At 30.9% G+C, this 24998-nt stretch overlaps 2 protein-coding genes across 2 annotated transcripts; both read left to right on the plus strand.

Annotated features, from left to right (window-relative positions):
* The first annotated feature begins 1064 nt into the window (after nucleotides 1–1064).
* Nucleotides 1065–7235, plus strand: LOC120088685 (DNA replication factor CDC6B). The gene is made up of 17 exons (XM_039046105.2): nucleotides 1065–1526; nucleotides 1785–1887; nucleotides 1989–2209; nucleotides 2336–2410; nucleotides 2483–2592; nucleotides 2661–2767; nucleotides 2859–2918; nucleotides 3053–3126; nucleotides 3238–3288; nucleotides 3792–3841; nucleotides 4116–4233; nucleotides 4683–4772; nucleotides 5114–5176; nucleotides 5267–5362; nucleotides 5451–5540; nucleotides 5636–5752; nucleotides 7029–7235. The coding sequence occupies exons 1-16, from the start codon at nucleotides 1302–1304 to the stop codon at nucleotides 5666–5668; spliced, it is 1566 nt and encodes a 521-aa protein (XP_038902033.1). The 5' UTR covers nucleotides 1065–1301; the 3' UTR covers nucleotides 5669–5752; nucleotides 7029–7235.
* Nucleotides 7236–17596: 10361 nt separating this feature from the next.
* LOC120087786 (Quinone reductase family protein) lies at nucleotides 17597–20534 on the plus strand. Its single transcript, XM_039044685.2, has 5 exons — nucleotides 17597–17767; nucleotides 18110–18164; nucleotides 18589–18682; nucleotides 19004–19269; nucleotides 20073–20534. Exons 2-5 carry the CDS (start codon nucleotides 18139–18141, stop codon nucleotides 20317–20319), a joined length of 633 nt encoding a protein of 210 aa, XP_038900613.1. The 5' UTR covers nucleotides 17597–17767; nucleotides 18110–18138; the 3' UTR covers nucleotides 20320–20534.
* The last annotated feature ends 4464 nt before the right edge of the window (nucleotides 20535–24998 follow it).

Here is a 24998-nt window from a genome sequence, read left to right on the forward strand (position 1 = left end):
CCCCGTTGAGCTACAGAGAAGACCTCTTAGATCTATAGCTTGAAGTTCTAATAATACTTGAATAATTAATCAAACTCTTTAATTAATTTACTCAACATCCATTAGCTGTCGGACACTTCATTAAAGATCAACAACTATATTCTTCGCACTACATATATATTTATGTGTCTATTGTATATAACTAATCAACAGTGCTCCTTCACATATTGCTCGTAAGTACAACTAGGTCAAAAATATCGTTTTGCCCCTATAGTTACATTTAACTCGTGAAGTACCACTGGTCCCTCTAATGAACGATCAATTATAGTCCAACAATGACCAAACTCCTTTCATGCCAGGAAATGGTGTGACGCCACATTGGTCAAGCCCCATAATCAACTTTTAAGGGACCAATTTATCTACTTTCCCCTACCTAGTGAAAGAGTGAATTCCGCATTGTGTAGTTGTGTTCTCAGCTCCCCAATTAAACGAATCCCCAAAATGGTAGGCTTGTTGAGCCTGTGATGATCGTCGAGGTGACAGTTGGAGTTGAATGATGACGATCGTAGGAGGTGGCGATCAGAGTTGGTTGGTGACGGTCGGAGTTAGTCGGTGGAAGTTGCCGGAGGTGGTGCCAAAGTTGGTTGGTGGCGTTTTCGGAGGTGGTCAAAGTTGGCTGCGATGGTCATCGAAAGTGGTGTCTAGAAGTTGGTCGATGTACTTCTTAGATTAAACGAAAAAAAAAGGAGGGGTAATCCACAGGTTTGAATGGTAAGAAAAGATATAGGATGTCAAGGCTTCTTAAATCCATGACCCAAACACTTTAGGATGTCTAACCCATGTAATTCTAATCTTTGAAACACACATCCATAAATTATTTTTTATCAAAGTTCGATGACTAAATTATTATAAATTTGAAAGTATAAAAACTAAATTGTTAATGATTAAAGTTTAAAAATTAAATTATTATTTTAAAAGTTTAGACAGACTCAAAAGTAATTTTTAACTTAAAAAGAATAAGACTTAAACGGACCCAACCGACCGGAGACGCGCTTAATATGGGTCGAGAGAGCGAACAATTTGATGGGTCGGATATTTGGACTCTGGCCCAAGAATCACTAGGTCTGAAAAAGGCTATCCGGTATTGAGTCGCTCTGCAAAGCCGTTTAAAACTCTTCACCAGCGGGAAAATCACTGCACATCTCTCAGTTTCCCGCTAAAAACACAACTACTTTCTTCTCTCAAAGAATCTTCCCAATTCTACAATATACAAACCCTAGATCGATCTGCATACCGATCCATAACCGTGGAAGATCAAAACAATGCCAGCCATCACTCGAGCAAATCACTGTAAGATCGAGAGTGGAACGACTTTGAACGATGTTATGGTTGCGAGAGTGACCGATGGAGGTGCTGTAATGGAAACTACTCCGAAGCGAAAACTGAGATCCAGTGATGCGCACAGGCAACAAAGCCCTGTCTCTGCGCCGGTGAATTGGAAATCGCCTCGCTGGCGCCTTAATTCGAGTCCTAAAAGCCCTCCACAGGTAAATTTGATACGATCGTTTTAGAACAGTCTGCATTTTCTCACTGTCTTTAGGTTACTGCTATTCTTTGAGCGGATATGAGATGTAAAATTAATTGGAAGAATTTGAAGTTTCATAGTTTAGTTAGACATTAGAAATCAATTGAAGATCTTCTCGAAATGAATTCATAATTTCTTAGCCTCATATTTGATGAAATGATGTGCGAGTTTGAGACATCTTGTTAGTACAATAATATAGCTTTCTTCTAACCGTATGCAGAGCGATGGGAAAACGTTTAATGATGGCTTTTCTAATTTACATAGTTCACCGATAAGATGCTTGTTAAAGGACCTTATTGTCAAACCAGATTGGAATCCTAAAGGTGAGAATTAGTTTGCGATGGTAGCATGAAGTTGCAGTACACAATTGTTTTTGTCCTGCATTTCAAACAGGTTTTCATCCACTGTTTTTCCATTTTGTTAGACACTGAACATATAAAAACAGCAAAGGAAGCATTGCACGTATCGACAGCTCCAACTACAATCATGTGCCGTGAAGATGAACAAAGTAAAATCTTAAATTTCTGCAAGGCGTGTGTGGAGCAAGAAAAAGCTGGTAGTTTGTATGTTTGCGGGTGTCCAGGAACTGGCAAATCTTTGTCCATGGAAAAAGTCAAAGAGCGTTTGGCTGCTTGGGTGAAAGAGGTAGGCTTTCTCACCGGTCAAGTAAAGCCGTTTTCATTAGATATACTGTTCAAATCTGAGCTAAAAAGTTTGCTCGTTGAAGATTCAATTCATCACACATGCTTCTAATATTCTTCATGCTACCAGTCAGGTCTTCAGCTGCCAGACATTTTGTCCATAAACTGCACTTCGTTAGCCAATACATCCGATATTTTCATTAAGGTATGAATGTAAAAGCTTAAAATATTTCACCCTTAAGTGTCTCATATGCTTATCTTCTAATTTTGATGGTAGATGATGGGTGAAGCCCAACCACAAAAGAAAAGGAATGGCTCTTTAACACCCTTGCAACATCTTCAACGCCTGTACTCCCAGAAGGCAGAGTCATCTTGCATGAAGATGATGTAAAAACTCACTTGCTGCAATTTGAATTTCCTCTCATCATTAACTAACACCATTTTTCTTAAATCAGGTTGATAATAGCTGATGAATTGGATTATTTAATTACAAAAGATAAAGCAGTGCTACATGATCTGTTCATGCTCACAACTTTCCCATTTTCAAGATGTATTTTGATAGGTACTCCACAATGATGCTCAGGATCTCACATTGTTCTTCTTTCATGAATTATAAATTACCAAAGTAGGTTGATCTTCAACGTATTTTGTAGGAATTGCAAATGCTATTGACTTAGCAGATCGCTTTCTTCCGAGACTTCAGGCGTTGAATTGTGAGTTACAAATAGACGTTCAGTTTAGTTTTGGTCCTATTATATTGATCCGTATTTAACAAAAGTATAGTAATTAATTGGATTTCACATGATACTATTACTAATTGTTACTTTTGCCAATTGAATCTTCACAGGCAAACCTCAGCTTGTAACTTATAGGGCATATTCCAAGGAACAGATCCTCAAGATTCTTCAACAAAGGTTTATTGTAAGTTCTATCATTTTATTTTAAAACTCCAAAATTTTATTATCGTTTTTAGAAGTTCAATCAACATTTCTTTACACTTTATTAATATATGCTAAATAATATTCTGCGTAGGGGCTACCTTTCGTTGTCTTTCAGTCGCAAGCACTGGAGCTTTGTGCTAGAGTACGTTCGATAATAATTTTTTTTTTATTAATCGTCTTTTCTAAACCAGCAACTCAGGAAACAGGATCTTGATTTTATTTATTATTATTATTTTCCGTATTTCACTTCTAATTTGCACATCTTTTAAACCTCACATTCTCACATCTATAAAAATTATAATTACATCGATTTTTTGTTCTTAAGAATGATGCTTAAGTTTTTATTAATCGATCTTGCATGAAAAAGTGCCCTCCTGATAATCATGTTGTTTCTAAATTGATCATGCTTGTCTACCAATAATCTTATTTGATTTGCAGTCTACGTTTTACATACTAACTAAAATTTAAGAACAAAATTGTTAGGTGGGCCTGAATCTTGGATTTCATTTATCATTGATCGATGCCTCATCTAATGAAGATAAACTTTCGATTTTCTTACTAGTTCACAATTTGTTTCTTGCTTATTGATCTATATGGAATCTGGATGCAAGTTTGATCTTTCAACTGATGTAAAATACATTGCAGAAAGTTGCAGCCGTGTCTGGAGATATGAGAAAAGCTCTTTGTGTTTGCAGGTTAGTGTGCTTAAGTTTACTACCTTAACTTTGTGAAATACAAACTTCAAGAAAAGAATTTTCAGTGTTCGCAACATAGGTGACATGATATCATTGTACATGGGAATATTTACTTTTTTCATTAGTTGAACAATTGTAGGGGTGGAGGTCAAACCATATTCTCAAATCATTTTCTTTGAGAACGCTTTTTGTTATTGTATTCCCATATGTTTGAGCTTTCACTTTAACACACCTTATGTAGCACCAATATGTAATTAAAATCTTCTTTGAACAGGAATGCCATCGAATTGTTAGAGGGGGAACTCAAAGCATCCCCTAAGGAGCTGAACCATGATGATGCAAGTGATGCTTCAGCACCACCTGAGCTTGTCAAGATACAAGAGTCTCAGATTGTAAGTGCTCGTCATTGCCACGATAAATCTTCCATGTTTCATTTGTCCATTCTAAAATTCCATATTTTTTAAATTCTCGAAAGATTTTCTTACAAATGAAAAGGTGGTGGCATAACGTTTGAAGAAATTGCTTTTATTTAGTCTGATCTACTCGAAATTGAGTGATTCTGTTTTCAATCCATGTTTTTTCAATCTATCCTTTTTTTTTTTTTTTCCATTGGTTCCCATCATACACATAAAGTTGTGAAATTGTTGATCAACGGTTTGTGTGTGAAAATACTTCCTAAATGTTCTACAACTCTTTATTAATGATAATTCTCTTTTAGAATTTACTCTTTTCCCTTACCAAAAAAGCTTACCCTTTCCCCATTGCTTCTCTGCACTGCACGTATTTACTTCTATTATTATTATGTCTTGGGGTTTGAATTGTGGTAATGGTTGTATTATAGGTGAGGTTGGACCATATGGCTGTTGCCTTATCCAAGACTTTTAAATCACTAGCAGTGGAAACCATAAAATCTCTTCCTCAGCATCAACAGGTACAATTCAGAATCTCTAAACCAATAACTGGCCAAGTAATATTACATTAAAAGATTATAGATTTATCATTTTTATTCTTTTTAATATAGAAAAGATGTGATTGCAATGGTTGTTATTTATGAAAATAACCTACAAGGCACAAGTGACTTACAAACGACATGATTTCTCTGGTTCTAACACTAATTAATTGACGTTTCGACTTAAACTAAAGATTAAGTGAAACGTATAAGTCAAAGTAGTCCTCTTCAACTTAGTTTATGGCTTATATATCGTCAATACACGTGATTATTTCAATGTTCTGTAAATGCTATCCTTTTAGACTTATAAATATTGTATCCAGATCATCTTATGCTCTGTTGTGAAACTTGTTCGTGGAGGAAAGAAGGATACAACTATAGGAGAGGTGGGTTCTCCCAATTCTTCTTGAGATAACACTAATTAGTGACAAATAACAATTATTGAACATTGTTTGTTACTGTTACATTGAATGTAGCTAAACAAATCATACATAGACATATGTAAATCAACTCTAATCCCACCGGTGGGGAGTTTGGAACTTTCAAATATGTGCACAGTGCTAAACGACCAGGTAATGACGTATCGACCGTCATTGAATTTGACATTCTTATCTTTTGACGGATTCAATTTTTCAAACCTTTTGACATTGAACTTTGTAGGGGCTTCTCAAACTTGGGCAGTCTCGAGATGATAAAATGAGAAGAGTGTTGTTGAAAGTTGACGAAGCCGACGTCATGTTTGCATTACAGGTACATGCTTGACTCATTTATTTGGGTCTTATTCTTTTCAACTTTATGCTCTACATTAAGTGGTTAAGAGAGAAACTCTTCAATATTTGAATCAGGGAATACGCTTCTTTCGAAATTGCCTACAGTAAATTAGCCGTTCTCCATATTACCGAGTATAGATTGGTGGAGTAAACAGTACACACTACCTTCTTGCTTTTGTCCCACCACTCAAGGTAAATTGAACAATATTTCACTCCCCTGGTGAATTTTTAGACGTTAAAGCCTACTCTGCTAATTAGTCAAAAAGGGATTTAAATTTAAAAATATTTCATTTGACTATTATTATTAGGTTAACATACCCTTTTAATTCTCATTCTTTTTAAGTTTGTTTAATTTTAATCTCTATATACTTTCAATTATCCGTTATACTTTCAATAAATTTTAAATTTAATCCCTAAAGTTAACTTGAAATTGATGAAATAATAATAATATTTTTCATGCAAGAAAATAAAATATGTGAAAATGATTTCAAAATCTATAGTAAACATGTTATAGATAACATTTTTTTTAAAAAAAATTAATAATAAACTATCGGAGACTAAATTTAAGATTTATTAAAAGAATACGGACTAAAATTGGACAATTGAAAGTATATGTAGTAAAATTGAATAAACTTTAAAGTATAGGAACTAAAACAATATTTTAATCTTATTAATTTTTTTTTCAAAGGCTCACTGTATATATATATTTTAATGTCTATTTATCACCACGTTTTATTTTGTTTTAAAAATGAAAAACAACCACACATTTTTTTGAGATTTTAATTTCAACTCTCAATTTCACAAATTTTTTTAATAAAAAAAGAACCACTCCAAAGTCCTAATAGATTTTGTCTGGGTACATTTAGTTAAATTATAGTGTTGATTAAGAAAACACACGTTTCATTTGGAAAGAAAGTCGTTGAATTTGGTAGTCAATAAAATTATATTTTGAATCACTTTTAATTTTACTAGATATCATTTAGAATATTGGAATATAAAAAAAATTATTTTATATTTAATTATTAAATATCAAAAGCTTTCCAACCTCTCAATTTCATACATCTTACTACCGTATCAATGACCCTTTTGAAGTTTATCTTCTTTTTATATTTATATTTTTCTGTTGCAATTTTTAATTTTCTATTGCTATTAAAATGTCATCTTTCAATTTTTAACAACAATGTAAGGTTCTTTTTCTTTTCCCCCTCTAAATTTCCCTCCTGTTAAAATGACACCGTGCGTGCGTGTGGCTATCTATTTTATGTGGTTATCATCAACCAATATGCCTTTTTTTGGGGATATTTTTTAAATAAATTGATATATTTGAAAAGCTTGATCATAGCATCACAATCATTTATAAAATATATTTTTGGATTCATCCCTTATTATTTCTATGGTAGCACTTGTTTTTTCTTTTTTAATAATTTTTTTTAATTTTTTGAAATGCTTCTGTATTTTTTTTTTTCAGGAAAAAAAAGAGATACATTCCAACAGAACAATCTATTACTTTTCCAGCCGGCACAAGAAGTTCCTCACCGGAACTCATACAAAGCACTCAATTATAGCAAATGTTGTATGGTAAAGAATGAGGAAGTTTTCATTGTATTTTTCTTTTTTCATGTTTACGATTATTTTATAAAGTTTAATTTTATAAAGTATATTTTGTTTTATTTAATTTTATTTTTCATATTTACGAAAACCTTGATTTTAATTTGTTTGTTAACTTCTATCCCAAAAAAAAAAAAAAATGGAAATTCAAATGTCAAATATTAATTTTCAATGTAAATGTTGCAATAACGGAAACTAAACATTTAAATGTTAAATTTGAAACTAATTATTTAAATGTTAAATTTTTTTATAATAAATTTAAAGAATTAAATAAACATTTAAAATTTTATGAAAAAAGCAAAATAACAATAGTTAGTTATAAACTTTGTACCCTGAAATTTTCAAATATATATATATATATTTATAAACAACACTACTGCCTTTTAGGTTAAAAACTGTGAATACTTATTTAAACAACACTACTGGACTTTCAAAAATTAGATCAATACTATTTTCTGCCTTTTAGGTTGTTAGTATATGGAGTCATGGATGAATTCTTATTGTATTGATGATGAACTATAGATAAGAGTTGGTCACAATTTTTAACTTTTTTTTATCCCTTGAGAATCTTTTAATGGTTCAATTCAATTTTATTCTTTTTTTAATGCTCTTTTCTATAGTTAGTAAAGGGTGACGTTGTTAAGATACGTACTTGTCAATTTTAGTATAGTTCAATTGATAGTTAGATATATATGTTTGATCAAGAAGTCAAGTGATGAAATAAGTCCAAACCACATGTTAAACATTAATCACAACAACCAAAACAATAAATTCTTTGGTTGATTTTTGGTATTTAATCGAAGGGATGGTGGAGCAAACATGAAAAGATGTGAAATCCTATGTGCAACCAAATATTAAGAGTTTGTGATTAAGGAATGGTGTATCAAACAATTAAAAAATATTAGATGATATATAATTAAATTTGCTTTTATCTATTAGCTTAAATTTTTGAGTCAATTGATGATTTAAGATAGTATTAGAGTAGGTTGGAAGTTTTTGAGTCAATCGGTGATCTAAAAAACGAAGATGAAAGGTGATTTAAGAAAAAGATGAAAGATCAAATCCCATTTTCAAAGTATAATTACTATTAAGTTAGTTCAGTTTAACATATATTTCATATGTTTATACAAAATAAATTTGTTTTAGTTACATTTTTCATAAATAAATGAAAAGTTTGATACATTATGACAAAAGGTAGGAATAAAGATAAATATTTCAAAATTATTACAATGGGACAGATTTGTTAACCTTCTTGAGAAGAATGTATTTGATAAGATAAAATTTAACCTCAAAATTAATTGACAATAAGAAGAGTAATCTATGTAAATCTTATAAAGATTATAGAGTCTTTCCATCTTTTCAACGTATGATTCTCAACCAAAGGAATACGTTCAAATAAAGATAAGTTTACGGGTGGTTGTAGATAAATTCTACGTATGTATTGTCCACCATCATTAAAAGTATCGTGAAATTTAAATGATTTGAAGTCGTATAGATGTGAGAGCTCTATTTATACCAGAAATACCAAATACCAAAGTGAACAAATTTGGGTTTCCATGACACAAGAGTTCATCTTCCACTTCTTCAGTGATCTTCGTTTGCGTTATTGGGTCTCTGAGTTCGTCTTCCTCCAATCGTTAGCACCAACTTCAACTCCTTCAAAAAGTTTGCATCTTTAAGATCTTTTGTTTTAGTTCTTTTTTTCCTTTTTGTTTTTGTTAATTTTTTTAAGTTTAAGATTTTTCTTGATTATGAATTCTTTTTAAGATCTAACTTAAAATCTTTCTATCAACAGAAGTAATATTTTTGTTTTACTCATAAATATCATAGAAGAGAAGTTTTAAAACCCTTTTTTTTGCTCAAATTGAAGAAACTCATTGTGCTTCTTGCAAACAATCATCAAATGGATTGTGATAAAGCTTTAGATGCAAGTTGGGTTTTGATGGCATTTTATTATTATTATTACTTTTTTTTTAAATAATTTCTTTAATACTAATATTGCCTCTGTCTCATTGTCAAAAGCTATTGTTAGATTTTTTTTTAGGGACAAATAGTAATGTAATGTCAATTTTATTTTTTACCCACTTATAATCTCAATGCACATTTTTAGCCCAATGTTTCTTTATTCGTTCTTGTAATTTAGACATTTTGCGAGCTTAAATATACCGTGAGTCGTGAATGAAGGACTGTGAGGTTTAATGTAGACGTGATGATTGATCCAAAGTTTTTAATTTCACAGAATATTATTGACAATTCATAAATCAATGTTATGCATTTTAACAAAAAATTTACAGCATGCTTAATCACAATGCAAATAAGAGAAAATAAAATTTAGATTTATCAATCCTCGAAGTCACAAATCTTCCTGTATTCCCTACCAATTGATCACGAACACTTCAGTCTCATTGGATTACAAATAGAAACAGCAACACCAAAAATGACCACCACCACAAAAGAGCATTCTATATTCTCTAAGGTTGAAAATTACAAGAGAATTATGGGCTTCTCTGATAATTTTTGGAGAGAGGGAAAACTATTTTTGAGAGGAGGATCTTTTTATTCGTGAGAATGCATGACACATTTTTTCACACAGATGTTCTGTGTTTTGGGAGAAGAACTTTCTGAAACCAACTCCCACTCACTATCCTTATTGAAAGAACATAGGGAGGGAGTTATTTTCATAACCCTCTCCTTTAATTTAATTCAAAAATTATAATTGAATAAAATAAATTTAATATATATATATATATATGATAACCAACTTATCATATATTATACTTTAAACTATATGTTATAACGAATATAACACATAACCTATATGTTTATATTATATCAAATACAATATAATCTAGGTTAGAAATCTCTCAACAATATATGAAATTTAATATAAATCAAATTTATATTAATATATTAATCCAATTCATATAATTAATATTTGAATCATTTTCAAATATTTATACCATCTCAAATTAAAATTTATATTATAATATATCAAATACATTATATTAATTATATCACATATAATTAGTTTAAATTGATTATATCATATATAATTAATTGATCCCTCATTTAATTTGAACCATTCAAATTAATCCAAAAAATTAATTCTCAATAATCCCAGTTGAGCTACAGAGGGGACCTTATGGACCTGTAGATTGAAGCTTCAACGATACTTGTATAATTAATTAAATACTTGTATAATTAATTAAACTACTCTAGTTAAATTACTCAACTTCCATTAATTGCCGGTCATTCCACTAAAAATCGACAGTTGTGCTCTTCGTACTTCAGATATATTTATGCGTTCATTAGATATAACTAGTCAATGGTGCAATGAACCTTCACAAATTGCTCGTAAGTACACCTGAGACAAAATTATCGTTTTGTCCCTGTAGTTACATCTAACTCGTTAAGTACCACCGATTCCTCTAATGAACAATTCATAGTCCAACTATGACCAAATCTTTCTCGGGCCAAGAAAGGGTGTAACATCACATTGTTTAAGCCCTGAAATCAATCTTTTAGCAATTTATCTACTTATCGGGAAATAGTGAATTCTATAGCCATGTTCCCAACTCCTCAATCAGACGAATTCCCAAAATGATAGTCATATTGAGTCGGCGAACTAGCCACTCTCACCTATGCAAATCAAAAGATTGTTTTCATAGGCAGGAGTTCACAACTCACTCATGATTCATGTCATATCATTTGTAGTCATCTTGATGAAATGTAATTCTTACTATTAACGATGTTACATAATAAGACTATTCATTTCGTGATCCTGTCTTACACAAACCCTTTTGTATAGAACAACTTTACTCACATGTCTCTACATAAATTATTAGGATTAGATAATTTGTAGACTTTTACAATAATTGTAACATCTACAAAGCGAGCCATATTTGTAGTGTCACTAGGATAAGGTACCCAACCTTATCCATCTACTACAAACTGTTCATGTTATCACTTAAACACAATCCATACTTATGTCTCTACATACATGTTTAAGCTTCAAAAGATCACATTGGATGTTTGTTCTTTGGTTTTGTGGGTTAATGCTACTAAATGTCGAATAAAATACCTCAGATTTTATTAAATAAATAAATTGTTTGTACAGATTACAAACTATAGGACCCACGAGATTTAGGGCATCAACCCCCATTGTAAAGACATTGTTCTTATAATTTATCAATGTGAACTAATCTTAGTCATGTTGATTAGGTTCATATTATGGTTTGTTTAAATTAAATTAGTGTTTTCTATTGATATACATATATATATTAATTTATCTTACCTTCTTCTCTTAAAAAGCAAATCGATTGCCAACTTCCTTTCACTCTATCATTGGTTTTTGATATATCCCACTCTTCCCTTTAATCTCTCTCGTGGTCGCTAAATACACTTGTCTACAAGGGCTTGATATTTATTTTATGCAATATTTGTTTATTTAGTATAATAAGTTTTATTTGAACAATTTTGTTTTTCTCGACTTTGATTTGATTTCTCTACTCTATTTTGGTTTTGTGGCATTTATGGGTAGAGATGTCCACAGGCGAAACGGGGTCGGGGATGCCATTCCCCATCATCGTCTTTGCTCCCCATTTCATTCTCCATCTCCATGAAATTCCCCACAGCGATCGGGATGGGATTCCCCGCGGAGATTTTTTTCCGTTATTTTTTTTTTAAAAAAAAGTTAATTAATTTAAATCACTAATGTGAACAAATTTTAATTAAATAATTAATTTTATCACTAAATTGTTTATTATGGTTAGTTTTATATGATAATTTAAATTTAAAGATAAATTACTCAACTTTTGGTATAAAAAAGTTAATTATTTTTTTTAGTAAAAAGAAATAAATATAAATCAAATTATATACATATATAATCTAAATTTAAACATATTCATTATATTTCCCAATAAATAATCAAATTTGAAATTTAAATGTAATATATAACTATACTAAATAAATATATTAAAATTAATTGGGGTAGGGCGGGGATGGGGAATGCATTCCCCGTCCCCGTTTAGCTCACGAGAAATTTTTTTTCCCATCTCCCTCCCCGCCTAATCGAGGAATTCTACCCTGTTCGGAGCGGGATCCCATGAGACCCGTCCTCTAGAAAAATTGGACATCTCTATTCATGGAACAATAGGTTTTGTTTGTGATTCGAATTAAGAATATAATCATATCTTTGTGAATAGTTATCTACTCACAACCATTGTCTTTTTAGTTTCGAATTGTCCTTGTTCTTGGCTTTTCCACTAATTTTATTTTTGTTGAGATTAAATGTAATTGGATATAGATTTGTTAGAAAGCCGAAGCAAATTTCTTTCTCTTTTCGCTGCATCAAAGTTGTTAAAACAAAAAAGTTAGTTCAAAACAATGAGCTGACTTCTATATATAATTAAATATTTATATTTATGCTTGGGTCTTTTGACTTCTAGATCTAAATGCAAAAACAGAAACTTTGTGTTCTTCCTTCATCTTCATATTTGATGTAAATGCTTAATGGATTTTTCTAACAAGAGCTTAAATGATCTTTTTGCAAAGGGAAGTTCTTTTTTTTTTTTTTTGTAATCTTTTATTTATTTATTTTATTTTTTATTAAGAGAATCCAGATTTTGTTTTATGTATTCAGATTTACTAAGTACAACATATATGTGCTTGTCGGACTCTGTTTTTGAAAACTGTTTTTAGATTCTATATGATCTAAACAATTCAAATTTTGAAATCAACATTTCTTTTGTTTTCATTGTATCTAGATTTTTAATTTTAAATTTTAAAAGGCGGAATTATATTAAATAAAGATAAAACATTTAGAAATATAATATGATATTCTAAACTCAATTTATTTTTTAAGAAAATATAATATGTATTATGTAATGTATTATAAATTATATAATATTACAAAATAAGAATTATATTGATTTTTTTTTAACATAGTTCATATTCATAAATAAATTAATAATAGTTTATTGTAAATTAAATATTAACCGATAACTACAAGTAGTTTTATTATTTATAAATATATAATACCAAACACATTTTAAACAATTCTTTAAATTAGAATCCAGTTTTTTAATCTATTACCAAACTATATCTGAAAAAATGAAATACAACTATGTTTTCATTGAATCTCTTGCTTTTAAATTTATGTTTTCGAATTCTCTACGAAATAAGCCCTTAGTTTTAGGGAAATTTATCTCTCTCTCTCTTTTTTAATTTAATCATCAACTATGCAAACTTTTTTCTCAGGTGTATTTGTAGATTTAGTTTATTCAAACTTTTTTTTGTATTAACTTTAGTTTATTCTTAACCCCTTTCAAACTTTTTCTTTGGTGTTACAGAAGTTTCCCTACATGAGCTCTTATTTGTAGATTTAAACTAGTTTTGAACTCATTTGAATACATTTTGGCCAGAACTAAAGTCCTTTTTGGTAAAGTTTTTATCATCTTTTTAGAAGTTTCTTACCCATTATAATATCCATTGTTTCTACATTCATTTCAACCATAATTTAGAACCTACATTTAATTTTGCTAATGTCTTGCCATTTTTGCTTATTTTCAAGCAATTGTTGTTAGTTTTTGGAGTTTAAATTATTAAAAGAAATCTATTGTACACACTTGTTGAATTATATATTATGCTTAAATAGTTTAAATGACTTCAACATTGTACTTTTTTAGTTGGGAGACGGGAGGTTCAAGAAGTTAGAGTGAGTTATACTTATTACTTTGAGTTACATATTACTAAGGTCTATTGTTGGTGTTGGTTGTTACGAACATTTTACATGGTTTTCATTAATAAAGAGTGATTTAACTACCTTTTAAGAGCAATTTAGGTGATTTTCAGAGTCAAAAGTGAGGCTTAAGCACTTTTTTTCTTTGGAGTGTGAGTGTTACTTAGACACGTCTTAGAAATTACTGTTACAATGACTTTCTAATTTTAGTCATTCAAATTACTGCAACATGGTAAATTCTCTTCTTACATAGTAATAATATAATAGGATGATTATGGAGCATACTTAGGTTCTTAATAAAAGTATTCTTCATTATATCTTCAGGGTTAATGATCGTGAAAATTTCATTCACAATGCAAATGTAGTATGGCTATTCAACTCTTACTCTCTCCTTGTAGTCCGGGATTGATTTAGAGTGTTTGAATTAAAGTTGTAGATTGTTTTATTAGTTTTTGGTGCTCTAGTTTCACTTAGATCATTTCAAACTCTTTCTAAATGTTGAATCTAGTTTATAACTCTTGACGACCCTCTATTATAGTTTGAACTAATTAGTGTCGAATTAAGGTTTAATGTTATATTTTTACTAGGTCTTGCATGAACCCACTGAAGTGGTGAAACTATCAAGCAATTGATTGACGTTTGGTTAGTGATAAAAATTATTGTAATTTAGTTACTCATTGCAATACCTTGTTGTATTTAGTTTTTGGTAAAAACCTTTACCCTGTTTAGTTACTAGTTTGCTTGTATTTGTCCCTTTGAGGACATTCGATAGTTTCCTTGTATATAATTTTTTTTTTTAAAAAAATGTTATCAACTTTATTCCTATTTATGAAAGTTCTTATTCATGTTTGTACCGGTTTTGTGTTAAAACAGGATGATGAAAATCATTTGTGTAATGACAAGGTTCAAAAAAATAACAAACTATCATGACATGTATTTTATTGACAATATAAAAGTGTCATATTTAAGAAATTTTGTGACAATAAAAATGTGTCATTATAGAAACTTTGTTGACATAAAACACTTGTCATGGTTTAGATATTCTTGACAATAAAGTATCATGGTTCAATATTCTTGACAAGAAAAAAGTGTCACTATATATTCTTTTTTGACATTTTATATAATTATCATTAATACCTATAATACTACAAAAAATACTCAATTTTGAATCAATTGATGACAATAATAACATGTCATAGTATACTTGGCAACAAAATTTTATAATTGTCAGTAAATGTACATTGTTGACAATTATTTATAGTCCTTGGAAGATCAATTTTGACACTTTAAAAAAACAAGACCAATTATACATTTTTCAAAAATTATCATTGATGCCCATACCTTTACAGACTATACAATGACTGAAAATAATTGTCGCGAATTTTAAATTTGATAGTTTTTAAATGTCATAGAATCATAGTTTTGTTGTACTGAAAAATTTTAAACACGAAGACAAGAATGAACCAAGCTCCAAATTATACAAAGTCTCTTCGAAACAAACTTGCTATCATTCAATCTATCCCTCAAAACTCTTAAATAATAAGGTTAAATTGCAAGTTAGGTCCTAAATTTTAAAGTTTATGTCCATTTGATTCTAGATTTTAAAACTTAAAAGTATTTAGTAGGTTTTAAACTTTTAATTTTGTATCCCATACATCGTGAACTTTAGGAATTGTTTAATAAGTTCTTATACTTTAATTTCATGTCAAATAAATTTCTAATTTGATTTCATATATAATAAATTGTTGCCTTATATTCGATATAAATATTTTAAAAATTCATGAATCTCACGGACACAAAATTTGAAGTTTAGGATTTCACTAGACCTTAAATTTAATTTTATTTCTAGTAGATTAATAAATTCTTGATATTTTTAAGCAAGAACATGAGATATAAAATTAAATGTTCAAGGACTTGATAAATATTTTTAAATATATTTTTTTTAATGTTATAGATCATTTTCAGACCAAGAGTCACGAGTTTAGGAAGACAAGAAGAGTGTAAGAAACCAGTTATAGGCCAAGAGAGGAAGAAAAAAAGAGGCGTTGGATCAAAAGACCTAACTTGGCCTCCTCGGCCTCGGCAAGGTGAGCCATTTGGCCCAACTAACCTACCTCGACCTTAGCGGGTTGGGTCAAATGACCCAACCTACCTCGATTGAGGACGAGGCAAATTGGGCCATTTGACCCAATTTACCCACCTCAACCTCGACGACGAACTTTTTCCCATCCCAAAGGATTTACTTCTCAAAGGCCAGGGTTCAATTTCCCTTGACTATCCCGAATCGACGTCTCCTAATCCCTTTACCTTTCTTACTCCTCTTTGGATTAGGAATCTAAATCCACCGCACTATAAATAAAGGATCACGGACACACCTAAGTGCTTCTCCCCCATCTCTAGTTTGTTACGACCCTTTGCTAAATACCAACTTAAACATCGGAGGTTCTGTGGCAGGTACCACACCGGTGTTTTCTTTTCTTGTCTTGTCTTATAGGTCATCTTCCTTCTCCAAAATTATAATTTCACTATAAAAAATACGTGAAGGTCAGGTGGGTTTTTCTGTCTAAATTTATCATCAGCGACTATAAATTCATGAATTAAAATTTAATTTAAGTTATTTAACCCAATATTGAACACGTGTTAGGGGAAGAAGAAATTCACTAATCACTACCAAACTTCAACACGCCGTAAGTTGGAAAGAAAACACATGTATCTATTTTTTATGAAAAGGTTGGAAACGAAAACGCTATTTTGTCACTGTCCGTTGGAAACTTAGACGTGTGATATTAAAATTCTTTATTTATTTATTTAAATACTATTCTGGTATGTAATTTTGGCTTAAATTTATTTTGGTTTCGTTACTTTCAAGGTTCCATTAATTCTTTAATTTACAAAAGGTTGAATTTGGTCTTTATATTTTTAACTTTTATTAAATTCTTTCTTCAAATTTAGAGATGTTCAAATGACACGTCAACTCGAATAATCTTGACTATTTAATCTAAGTTATAGGGTTAATTTTATTTTTGGGTTAGATTGAGTTGAATTTTTTCTATTTTTGAATTGAGTTGGATAATAATCTTTTTTTATCTATATATTAAAAAATATTTATTTATTTATTTTAAAATTGATGAATTTGTGAATTTTTTATGTTTTTCTTTTAGTAACGTTTCATTGTTTAAAGTTTGCAATATAGATCATGCATATTTAATATTTGACATTTGAATATTATGAGATTTTTTTTTTTGTTATTAGACATGTATTGTAAATACATTTAAGTATTTTAAATTAATTAAAAAACAATAACCTGATAAGTGATAACTCAATTTGGGTTGGGTTGGAGATCCTGTTCAGGTCTATAGGGTTGTTAACCTAACCAACCTGAATTTTCGGGTTTGTCCAAAAAAAAATCCAACAACCCAACCCAACTTATGTATACCCTTACTTGAAGTTTTAAAAAATGTTCATTTTTATCCTTTAAAAATAAAATAAAAATGAAAATGGAAGGACCAAAATGATCTCTTTTAAAACTATAACAATCAAAATGAACCAAAGTTATAATGACTAAATGAACATATTTAAAGTACGAAGACAACTAAAGTTGAAAATATAAGAACTAAAATGAATCAAAGAAACAAAATAGTATTTATATTTTTATATATATGGTAAAAAGTGTATAAAATATAAAAAATAAATATAATGTAATGTAAATAATAACATGCTAGCTTGTTTAGGAAGATATTTTTTTTGATCGACAGCTTGATTGTAGGTTGGAATGAATTTGTATGTGCTTATTTTCACTCATCCATTATCGGTTCGATGAAGCTTCTCTGCCTTCCAATTCAATCGCCATTACAGTAAAGGTCAGTCTCCTCAGAATGCCTGAGCGATTAGCGTTGTCTGTATTTGCATTTTGATTCTTCTTTTGTAGGTTTTATCTGATAAACTCCATGAATGAATTGGTTCATCTTCATCATTCTGCAATTCATTGTTTTTTCTGATCCGTGTAAACTCAGATTCCTTTCATTTTAGTTGAATCAAAGAAAAAAAATGAAGAGAGAGTGAGGGCATTGTCAAATTCTTTATTCATCTTCAAATGAACTAGAAAATTCTCACTCTAAAACCTTTTCTCTCACTCGAATTCGTTCTCTGTATTCAATGAACTAGAAATTTCCATGTTTAAAGTAATATTATCTATCAATCAGGAAGCTGATTTGATTTCGAGCCACAAGATATGTCGACCACGAAGATATACATAGTGTAAGTCTCTTCCTTACGCTTTCCATTTCTTACTCTTCCTCTTGAATTTTCTGAATCCTCCTTGTTGTTTGTGTTAAATCACTTATCAACCCAAAAGCTTAACATCATAGTTTATGAAAAAATTTAATTATTTCTACACTTTCCCACTTCTCTCACTAGTGGGCTTAAAAGATTTGTAGAAGATGTAAATCAATATGAATTAGAATGAAAATAACGTTACTAGAGTTTGAACATAGAACCTCATGCTTTGATACCATGTTAAATCATCAATCAACCCAAAAACTTAAGCGGATGGGCTATGGTGAATGTTTAGCTATATCCAACACTGTAGCAGTTTGGGTTCCTACTTTTGCTTCCATGGATTCCCCTATTCTATGATTCAAATTTCACTTTGGTTTACTGCTGACATATCAAAGGGTTATAGGTACTATTCTTTACATGGCCATGTTGAGACCATGGCAAGGAAAATTCAACAGGGAGCCAATTCAGTTCTAGGGGTTGAAGCCACTCTATGGCAGGTACTATGACTCTTAGAGGATTAAGGAGTGAAGTTATTTAGTCTGAAGAATTATTTAGTCACGAGGCTCACGAACTCCATGGTTCAAATATGTCCTTCATGAAATAAGAAAAAGCAACATTGTTTTATATCACAAGTGAGTTTGGGATGAATTTTGAATGTAGTGTTCTTAAGTGAAACCAAATGCTTCTTCCATTGATTTTCCAAAATCACTTTCGAGTATATAACCAAATATTGACAATTAAGACTGCAATTTGTTTTGCCGAAATCTTTGGTTAGTTATAAGTTTTTGCCTGACTTGAGACTGACTGGTTTGGAGAAGGTGCCTGAGACATTGTCTGATGCAATAATGAAAAAGATCAAAGCTCCTCCAAAAGCAGATGATGTGCAAGAGATCAGGCCAGAACAACTGTTGGAAGCAGATGGTTTTCTCTTCGGGTTTCCATCACGATTTGGGGTCATGGCTGCTCAGTTCAAGGCGTTCTTTGATGCAACAAGTGAGATATGGCAGTCTCAAGCACTTGCTGGTAAACCTGCTGGAATTTTCTGGAGTACTGGCTTTCATGGTGGTGGTCAGGAGCTTACTGCGTAAGATCTCGTTTCCTGTTAGCTTTCTGTAGTTTTCTTTCATCAGCCTGTGCTTTGGAACAAAGAAATATTCTAATTGTTAAGACAAGTTTGAATCATAGTTTTACATAAGGGCCTCCTGCAGATTTTATTTTGCTAAATCAAGTTTTGGCTAGTTTTTAGTTCCTATACCTATTAGCTTGATTTACCTATAGGAAACCTTGTTTAGAACAGCTAGTAACAGAATGGCCTGTTTTATCAATTGCACTGAAAGATTGGGATAAACTTCTTCTTCTTCTTGGAAGGATAAACTCCATTTCATATCTATCACTGATTGTCTTTTTGCCCATTTCTGATCTGACTGACTTATCCACTTCATATACCTTCACATGGAATTTGATCTTTCTGAAGTCCTGTTGTCTCTATTCTCTTGATAACCAATGACACAAACCAAGAGACAATTGCCCTTTGGTTCTGTTCTACATTTTAAAAAATTAAAGCATCTCTTCTAAGATGTTATTCTTTGATTTGTGTTTGAGAGCTATCATGTATAAATCCTTTTAACCCTATTGGCACCTCTGCAATCTGTACTATCTAATATTTCTCTCTGATAATAAATTGTTCTCTCCCTCTACCCATTGACGTAGCTAATACGGTATTAGTGAACCACGTGAATTTGTGTTGATCTTTATTATTACGTTTTTTCTCGCTTTCTTTATTTGTCGATTTCATATCAGTATATATAATAGGCTAGAATGCTACCATTTCTTATAAAAGAATTTGGATCTTCCCTTGATAACCGTTACGGTTATTATTGTGCATAGATTGACGGCAATAACGCAGCTAGCACATCACGGAATGATATTTGTACCCCTTGGTTACACGTTTGGAAGCAAGATGATGGAGATGAATGAGGTGAAAGGTGGCTCTCCTTATGGTGCAGGAACTTTTGCAGCCGATGGAACTCGACACCCAACAGAGTTGGAGCTTGAACAGGCCTTTTACCAAGGTAAGTATGTTGCTGAATTAACCAAGAAGCTCAAAACTAATGCCACGTTGGAGACTTTCTAAGTGCTTAAAAATGTGTTGTTGAGCACTTAAAAAGTCAATTCAAACATACTCTGACCGTACTTTCTTTTCAACCTGTATTATTCCCCATCCCACATCTCAACTGTATAAATGTTAATGGAAGTGTAAAATTCTCAAAATAAAGATTAATGAAAGTTACTGGAAATGATGTAAATCTATCATATTGTTAATGCAAATGCCTCCTCTATCGTTACCAATTCATGTGATATTTGTAATTATATTGATTGATGAACAGAAATAAGTTGTCAATCGTCATCTTGATTTGGTTTTTTAAAATTAAACTTGTAATATCTGCATGTAAGTTTTAGCTTTATTGCCTTTGTTTATTGTTCCACTAATTTAAAGCACTCTTGAACTTTTAATCAAACTCAAAAATACTAAAATAGGCTTTCACATTTTTTTTTCTTAAAAAATCTGGCTATAATGTTGAAGATGATTTTGAAATTTTGATCAATCAAGAAAGTTTAAAAAATAATCACAAATTTTGTAAATAAATTTGTTATAAATCCCATCCCTCAATAATTTGATTGGATACACAAAAATACAAGTAATTAAAAAAAATGATTTAGTTAGAGTGCTATTTTTATTCAAGATTTTGGAGTTTGTTTAATTTTAGTCCATGCACTTTCAAATATCAAAATTTAGCTCATGTATTTATTGATTCAATAAATGCATGGACTAAAATTGAAAATTAAAAATACTATGTAATAATATTAAACAAAGTTCAAAACATAGAGACCATATTTAAAAACAACCTTTATTATTATTGTGTAAAGTTTCAAAGCGGATGTGTAACGACCCGATCTTTTAATACTCTGATAAGGGTCGTTACTCATAATTACACATTTACATTCAAAATATTTTGACCATTGAGGAAATAAATTTCATTAAAATAATAAACATAGTTTTCCAAAATAAATAACAAATAAGTAAAACCTTTGTTCGGGACCCTAAAATAATGAAGAAGAAAAAAAACTTAGACAAATAAAATTTTGACCAACATTGAGTTTCAAATCAAAACTTTTAAATAGCTTGAAAACGTAAATTAAGCAGAAGCGATTTATATGTCCCATACGGCACGATCACATATCCCTCTCGTCACTCGCCAGTCTGTTCCTGTCATTACCTGAAAAAACATAAATTAAGAAAGATTGAGTATAAAATACTCAGTAAGTGATCCCATTATCGGGATCAGGCTATGCATCAACGAGCAAAGAAAAATAGCTCGTGGCTCATACAGCTACATCGATTTTTGATGATGAAAGGAAAACCAAAAGACGTACTATCTTGTCTTGATACGCATGTCGTCAAACATGAAAATAACATGAATGTGAATCCGTCGACTCACGCATGTCTAGCGGCCCGTAGGCACATCGTCAAACATGAAAATAACATGAACGTAAACCTGTCGGCTCACGCATGTCTAGCGGCCCGTAGGCACACCGTCAAACATGAAACATGAAAAAAAGAAAAAAAGTAACATGAACGTTAATCTGTCGGCTTACGCATGTCTAACGGCCCGTAGGTCCTCCGAAATAAAACATGCGTCAAGACGAGACAGTAAACAGCTCTATTGGTCTATTCATGCATCATATACATAATATCAGTACTTATTAGAAATTCGAACATGCTCATAATACTAACTGTCATGCAACAAGTAAAACATAATGATAAAGTCATGCTTCAAGAGTCCATTAGTTGACTTTATAATTCTAGACTAGGTCGCACACCGATAATAGTACCACTTACCTCAACTTGGTAAAAAAACGCAAAACAAAATCTCCTTAGAACTTCTTTAGCACACTTAAATCAATCTAAAAGTGGTGGCTTGATCCAAGACAAATTCCAAAACTTGATTCAATTAGCCAATCTGATCAAGAATTAAATCCAAAATCAATAACTTAATTTTTCACTATTACTCTCAATCCAAAAGAATAACCATCCAACAACTTACAAAACTTACCGATCTTCACCACTGCAAAACAAAATGGTCTCTAGCTTGATGGTCAATGTCTCAACTTCCAAATCTTGAATCTAACTTTTCCCACACCAAAGAGAGGTTATTAATTTAACCCAAAATAAAATGGGTGAATTTCACCTCCCAAATTATAAGGAAAATAAGTATAACCCAAGTTTTTTCTCAAGATTCCGGCAAAGATCGGGCAATGGCGGTAGATGGCGCATCGACTCGTGGATACTATAGATAGGCAGCGGGTATTGCTATCGAACGACATAAATTATTTAGGCTAGCGGCTGGTAGCAAAGGTCTTGCATGAAGAGGGTTTGCAAGAGTGGGAGAGAAGAAAATCTCTAGTTTTATAGATTTTATTCAGCAGCAATTACGAACAAACCATAACTTCAAACAATGATCCAACCGTTCAAAATGAAACTCCATATGTCAAACACCAATGGTTTAAACTTCAGCAATCGATAATTTTGTGAGAGCTGTCGCTGAAAAACCGAATTGCTTTCTCTTTTTTTTTTTTGTTGCCTCTTTTCACTCCCATTTAATTTCGAAAAAATCTAACTTTTTTTTTTTCAAATTTTTAAAAGATAAATAAAATATTTTATCACAATATCTCCAAAATCTCCAAAGATTCTATTAAATTTATAAATCAATTAACTTTTCAAATTATCTTAATTTATGTTTCAAAAACCAAAATTAAAAGGCATAAAATGCATCAATTTGATACAAATTAAAACCTTCCAAATATTTAAATCAATTAAACCACATGAAATTAATTATTTCTTTAATTTTTTTTTAAGTTGGCCCTAAAATCCAAAATCAAAGGAAACAAAATTCAATATTTTTAAGATAATCAGTTCGAATATCTAATCAATCAAGTTCAATTTAATCAATAAAAGTTTTTCAATTATTTCAATTTAACCCAAATTTTCCAAATGAAAGGGAAATTTAAACTCAATAATTTTAAATAATTAACTTAAATTTTCTGAAATTCAGGATGTTACAGGATGGCCTCGATTGCTCAAATTTGATTTTATAGGATAAGCACTCATTATTATATTATTATTATTCTAATTACTTCCTTTTTCTAAAAATATTGGCCCCCAAGATTAAAAGGATATTGTCCTTTTATAAACTATTTAGGAAAATAGGGTTGTTTTTAAACTATTCGTAAAAATATTGTTGTTTTTTTTTTTTTAATAATTCGAGGGTTAAAAATTCAACCAATGTAGGTCAAATTTTGAACCCTCGACCTTGCCCTTTCTTTTTCTTTTTTTTTTCTTTTTTAATTATTACACATTCCACTTCTTCTTTCTTTCTTCCTTTTTTTTTTAATTTTTCATTTTATAAAAACAATTTCTAAAAATATTTTATTATTTTATTTAAACTCTAAAAAGAATAGATTAAAAAAATGTCTCATAAAAATAAAAAAAAATGTAAATTAAATATCTCATTTATATAAGAATAATTACAAAAAACAATCTGTCCCACAAGGCAGACGTTGTCGATTTCGAGTTAGTTGTCGTCGTTGACTTCGAACTTGAGGTTGCTCGGGTTCTTCTTGATGTTGCTCTGGTACCTCTGCAGGCGCTTCATAATATAAATCTTCATTATGCTCTCCACGACCCCGACCATGTCCATGCACGTATGAAGACGAAGGACCAGCCTCTGAGTCAGAACCAAATGTTGGCATCATCATCATCAGACTAACATAATCAGTTTGACTCTGCGTCTACATCATAAGGGACAACTCTTCCACATTATGTGCAACCTCATCAAACTCATCCTCTTCCCGAACAGGTCCTCTACGTCTAGGAGCTAGTGGAGGAACAATAGGTATATCGTACATATAATGAATTTCTTCCATATAGCTTTGGTTGCTACTACATATAGCAAGAACTTGGCTTGGATCATTCGCAACCTCACAGAGTCTACTGTTATTCGATCTCTATGAATTATAAAACAATTAGACAATATTTAAAATAAATTTAAATTAAAATAATTAGATAATATTCATTCATTTATCAGATGATCCACAACTGCTCTTGGACGAGTGACGTAGCGCCTTATGATATTATTATATCCATGAATATATTATGGAGTGACATTTGTGTCAAACTGTTCAAAAGAAACCCCACTGCAATAAACCTTGCATAATAGTGTCATCGCACTACCAAATGTGCAACTTTTTCAGACCAATCTCCAGTCCTTAGATCAATATCATGCAGTAGGGGTTCAGTATTACAAGGCGATGAGACATCCTGCTGAAAACCAAATTGTCTCATCAGCCTGTCAAAAAGATGTCATTCACCAATGTGAAAACATATGAGAGGACTCATCGTCCGCCATATGTTTTGACCATTCGTACAAAATTATTATGCATATTCGTACAAAAATTAGGCAAATTATGCATAATAATTGTGTACGGCTCCCAAATAACCTGAAACACAAAATATTATATTAGAGAATATTAAAGACAAATACAATAAAAATGTGTATAAAATAATCAATTAGGTTCAGTGTAATGTACCTGTTCAAGTTGAAGCAGATCAAACATGTATCTATACTGGCTGACTACATGTGTGGTTGTCCTAGTCACACAAAATTTGTCTCTCCACCTATTTTTAAATCGATAATTTAGAATTTAAATTAACTAGATCAGTGATATAAAAATTAAATTGAATTAAAACAACAT

The sequence above is a fragment of the Benincasa hispida genome, chromosome 10, assembly GCF_027475165.1.
Source record: "Benincasa hispida cultivar pf3 chromosome 10, pf3_genome.v1.1, whole genome shotgun sequence".
Taxonomy (NCBI): Eukaryota; Viridiplantae; Streptophyta; class Magnoliopsida; order Cucurbitales; family Cucurbitaceae; genus Benincasa; species Benincasa hispida.

Bases quoted from the DNA above. Each gene is read 5' to 3' on its own strand.
- LOC120088685 (XM_039046105.2), top strand. From the start codon at position 1,302: ATGCCAGCCATCACTCGAGCAAATCACTGTAAGATCGAGAGTGGAACG. The intron at 2,768-2,858 runs GTACTCCACAAT...CGTATTTTGTAG, and splicing joins TTCAAGATGTATTTTGATAG to GAATTGCAAATGCTATTGAC. The intron at 4,234-4,682 runs GTAAGTGCTCGT...GTTGTATTATAG, and splicing joins AGATACAAGAGTCTCAGATT to GTGAGGTTGGACCATATGGC.
- LOC120087786 (XM_039044685.2), top strand. From the start codon at position 18,139: ATGTCGACCACGAAGATATACATAGT. The intron at 18,683-19,003 runs GTACTATGACTC...GGTTTGGAGAAG, and splicing joins TTGAAGCCACTCTATGGCAG to GTGCCTGAGACATTGTCTGA. The intron at 19,270-20,072 runs GTAAGATCTCGT...TATTGTGCATAG, and splicing joins GGTGGTCAGGAGCTTACTGC to ATTGACGGCAATAACGCAGC.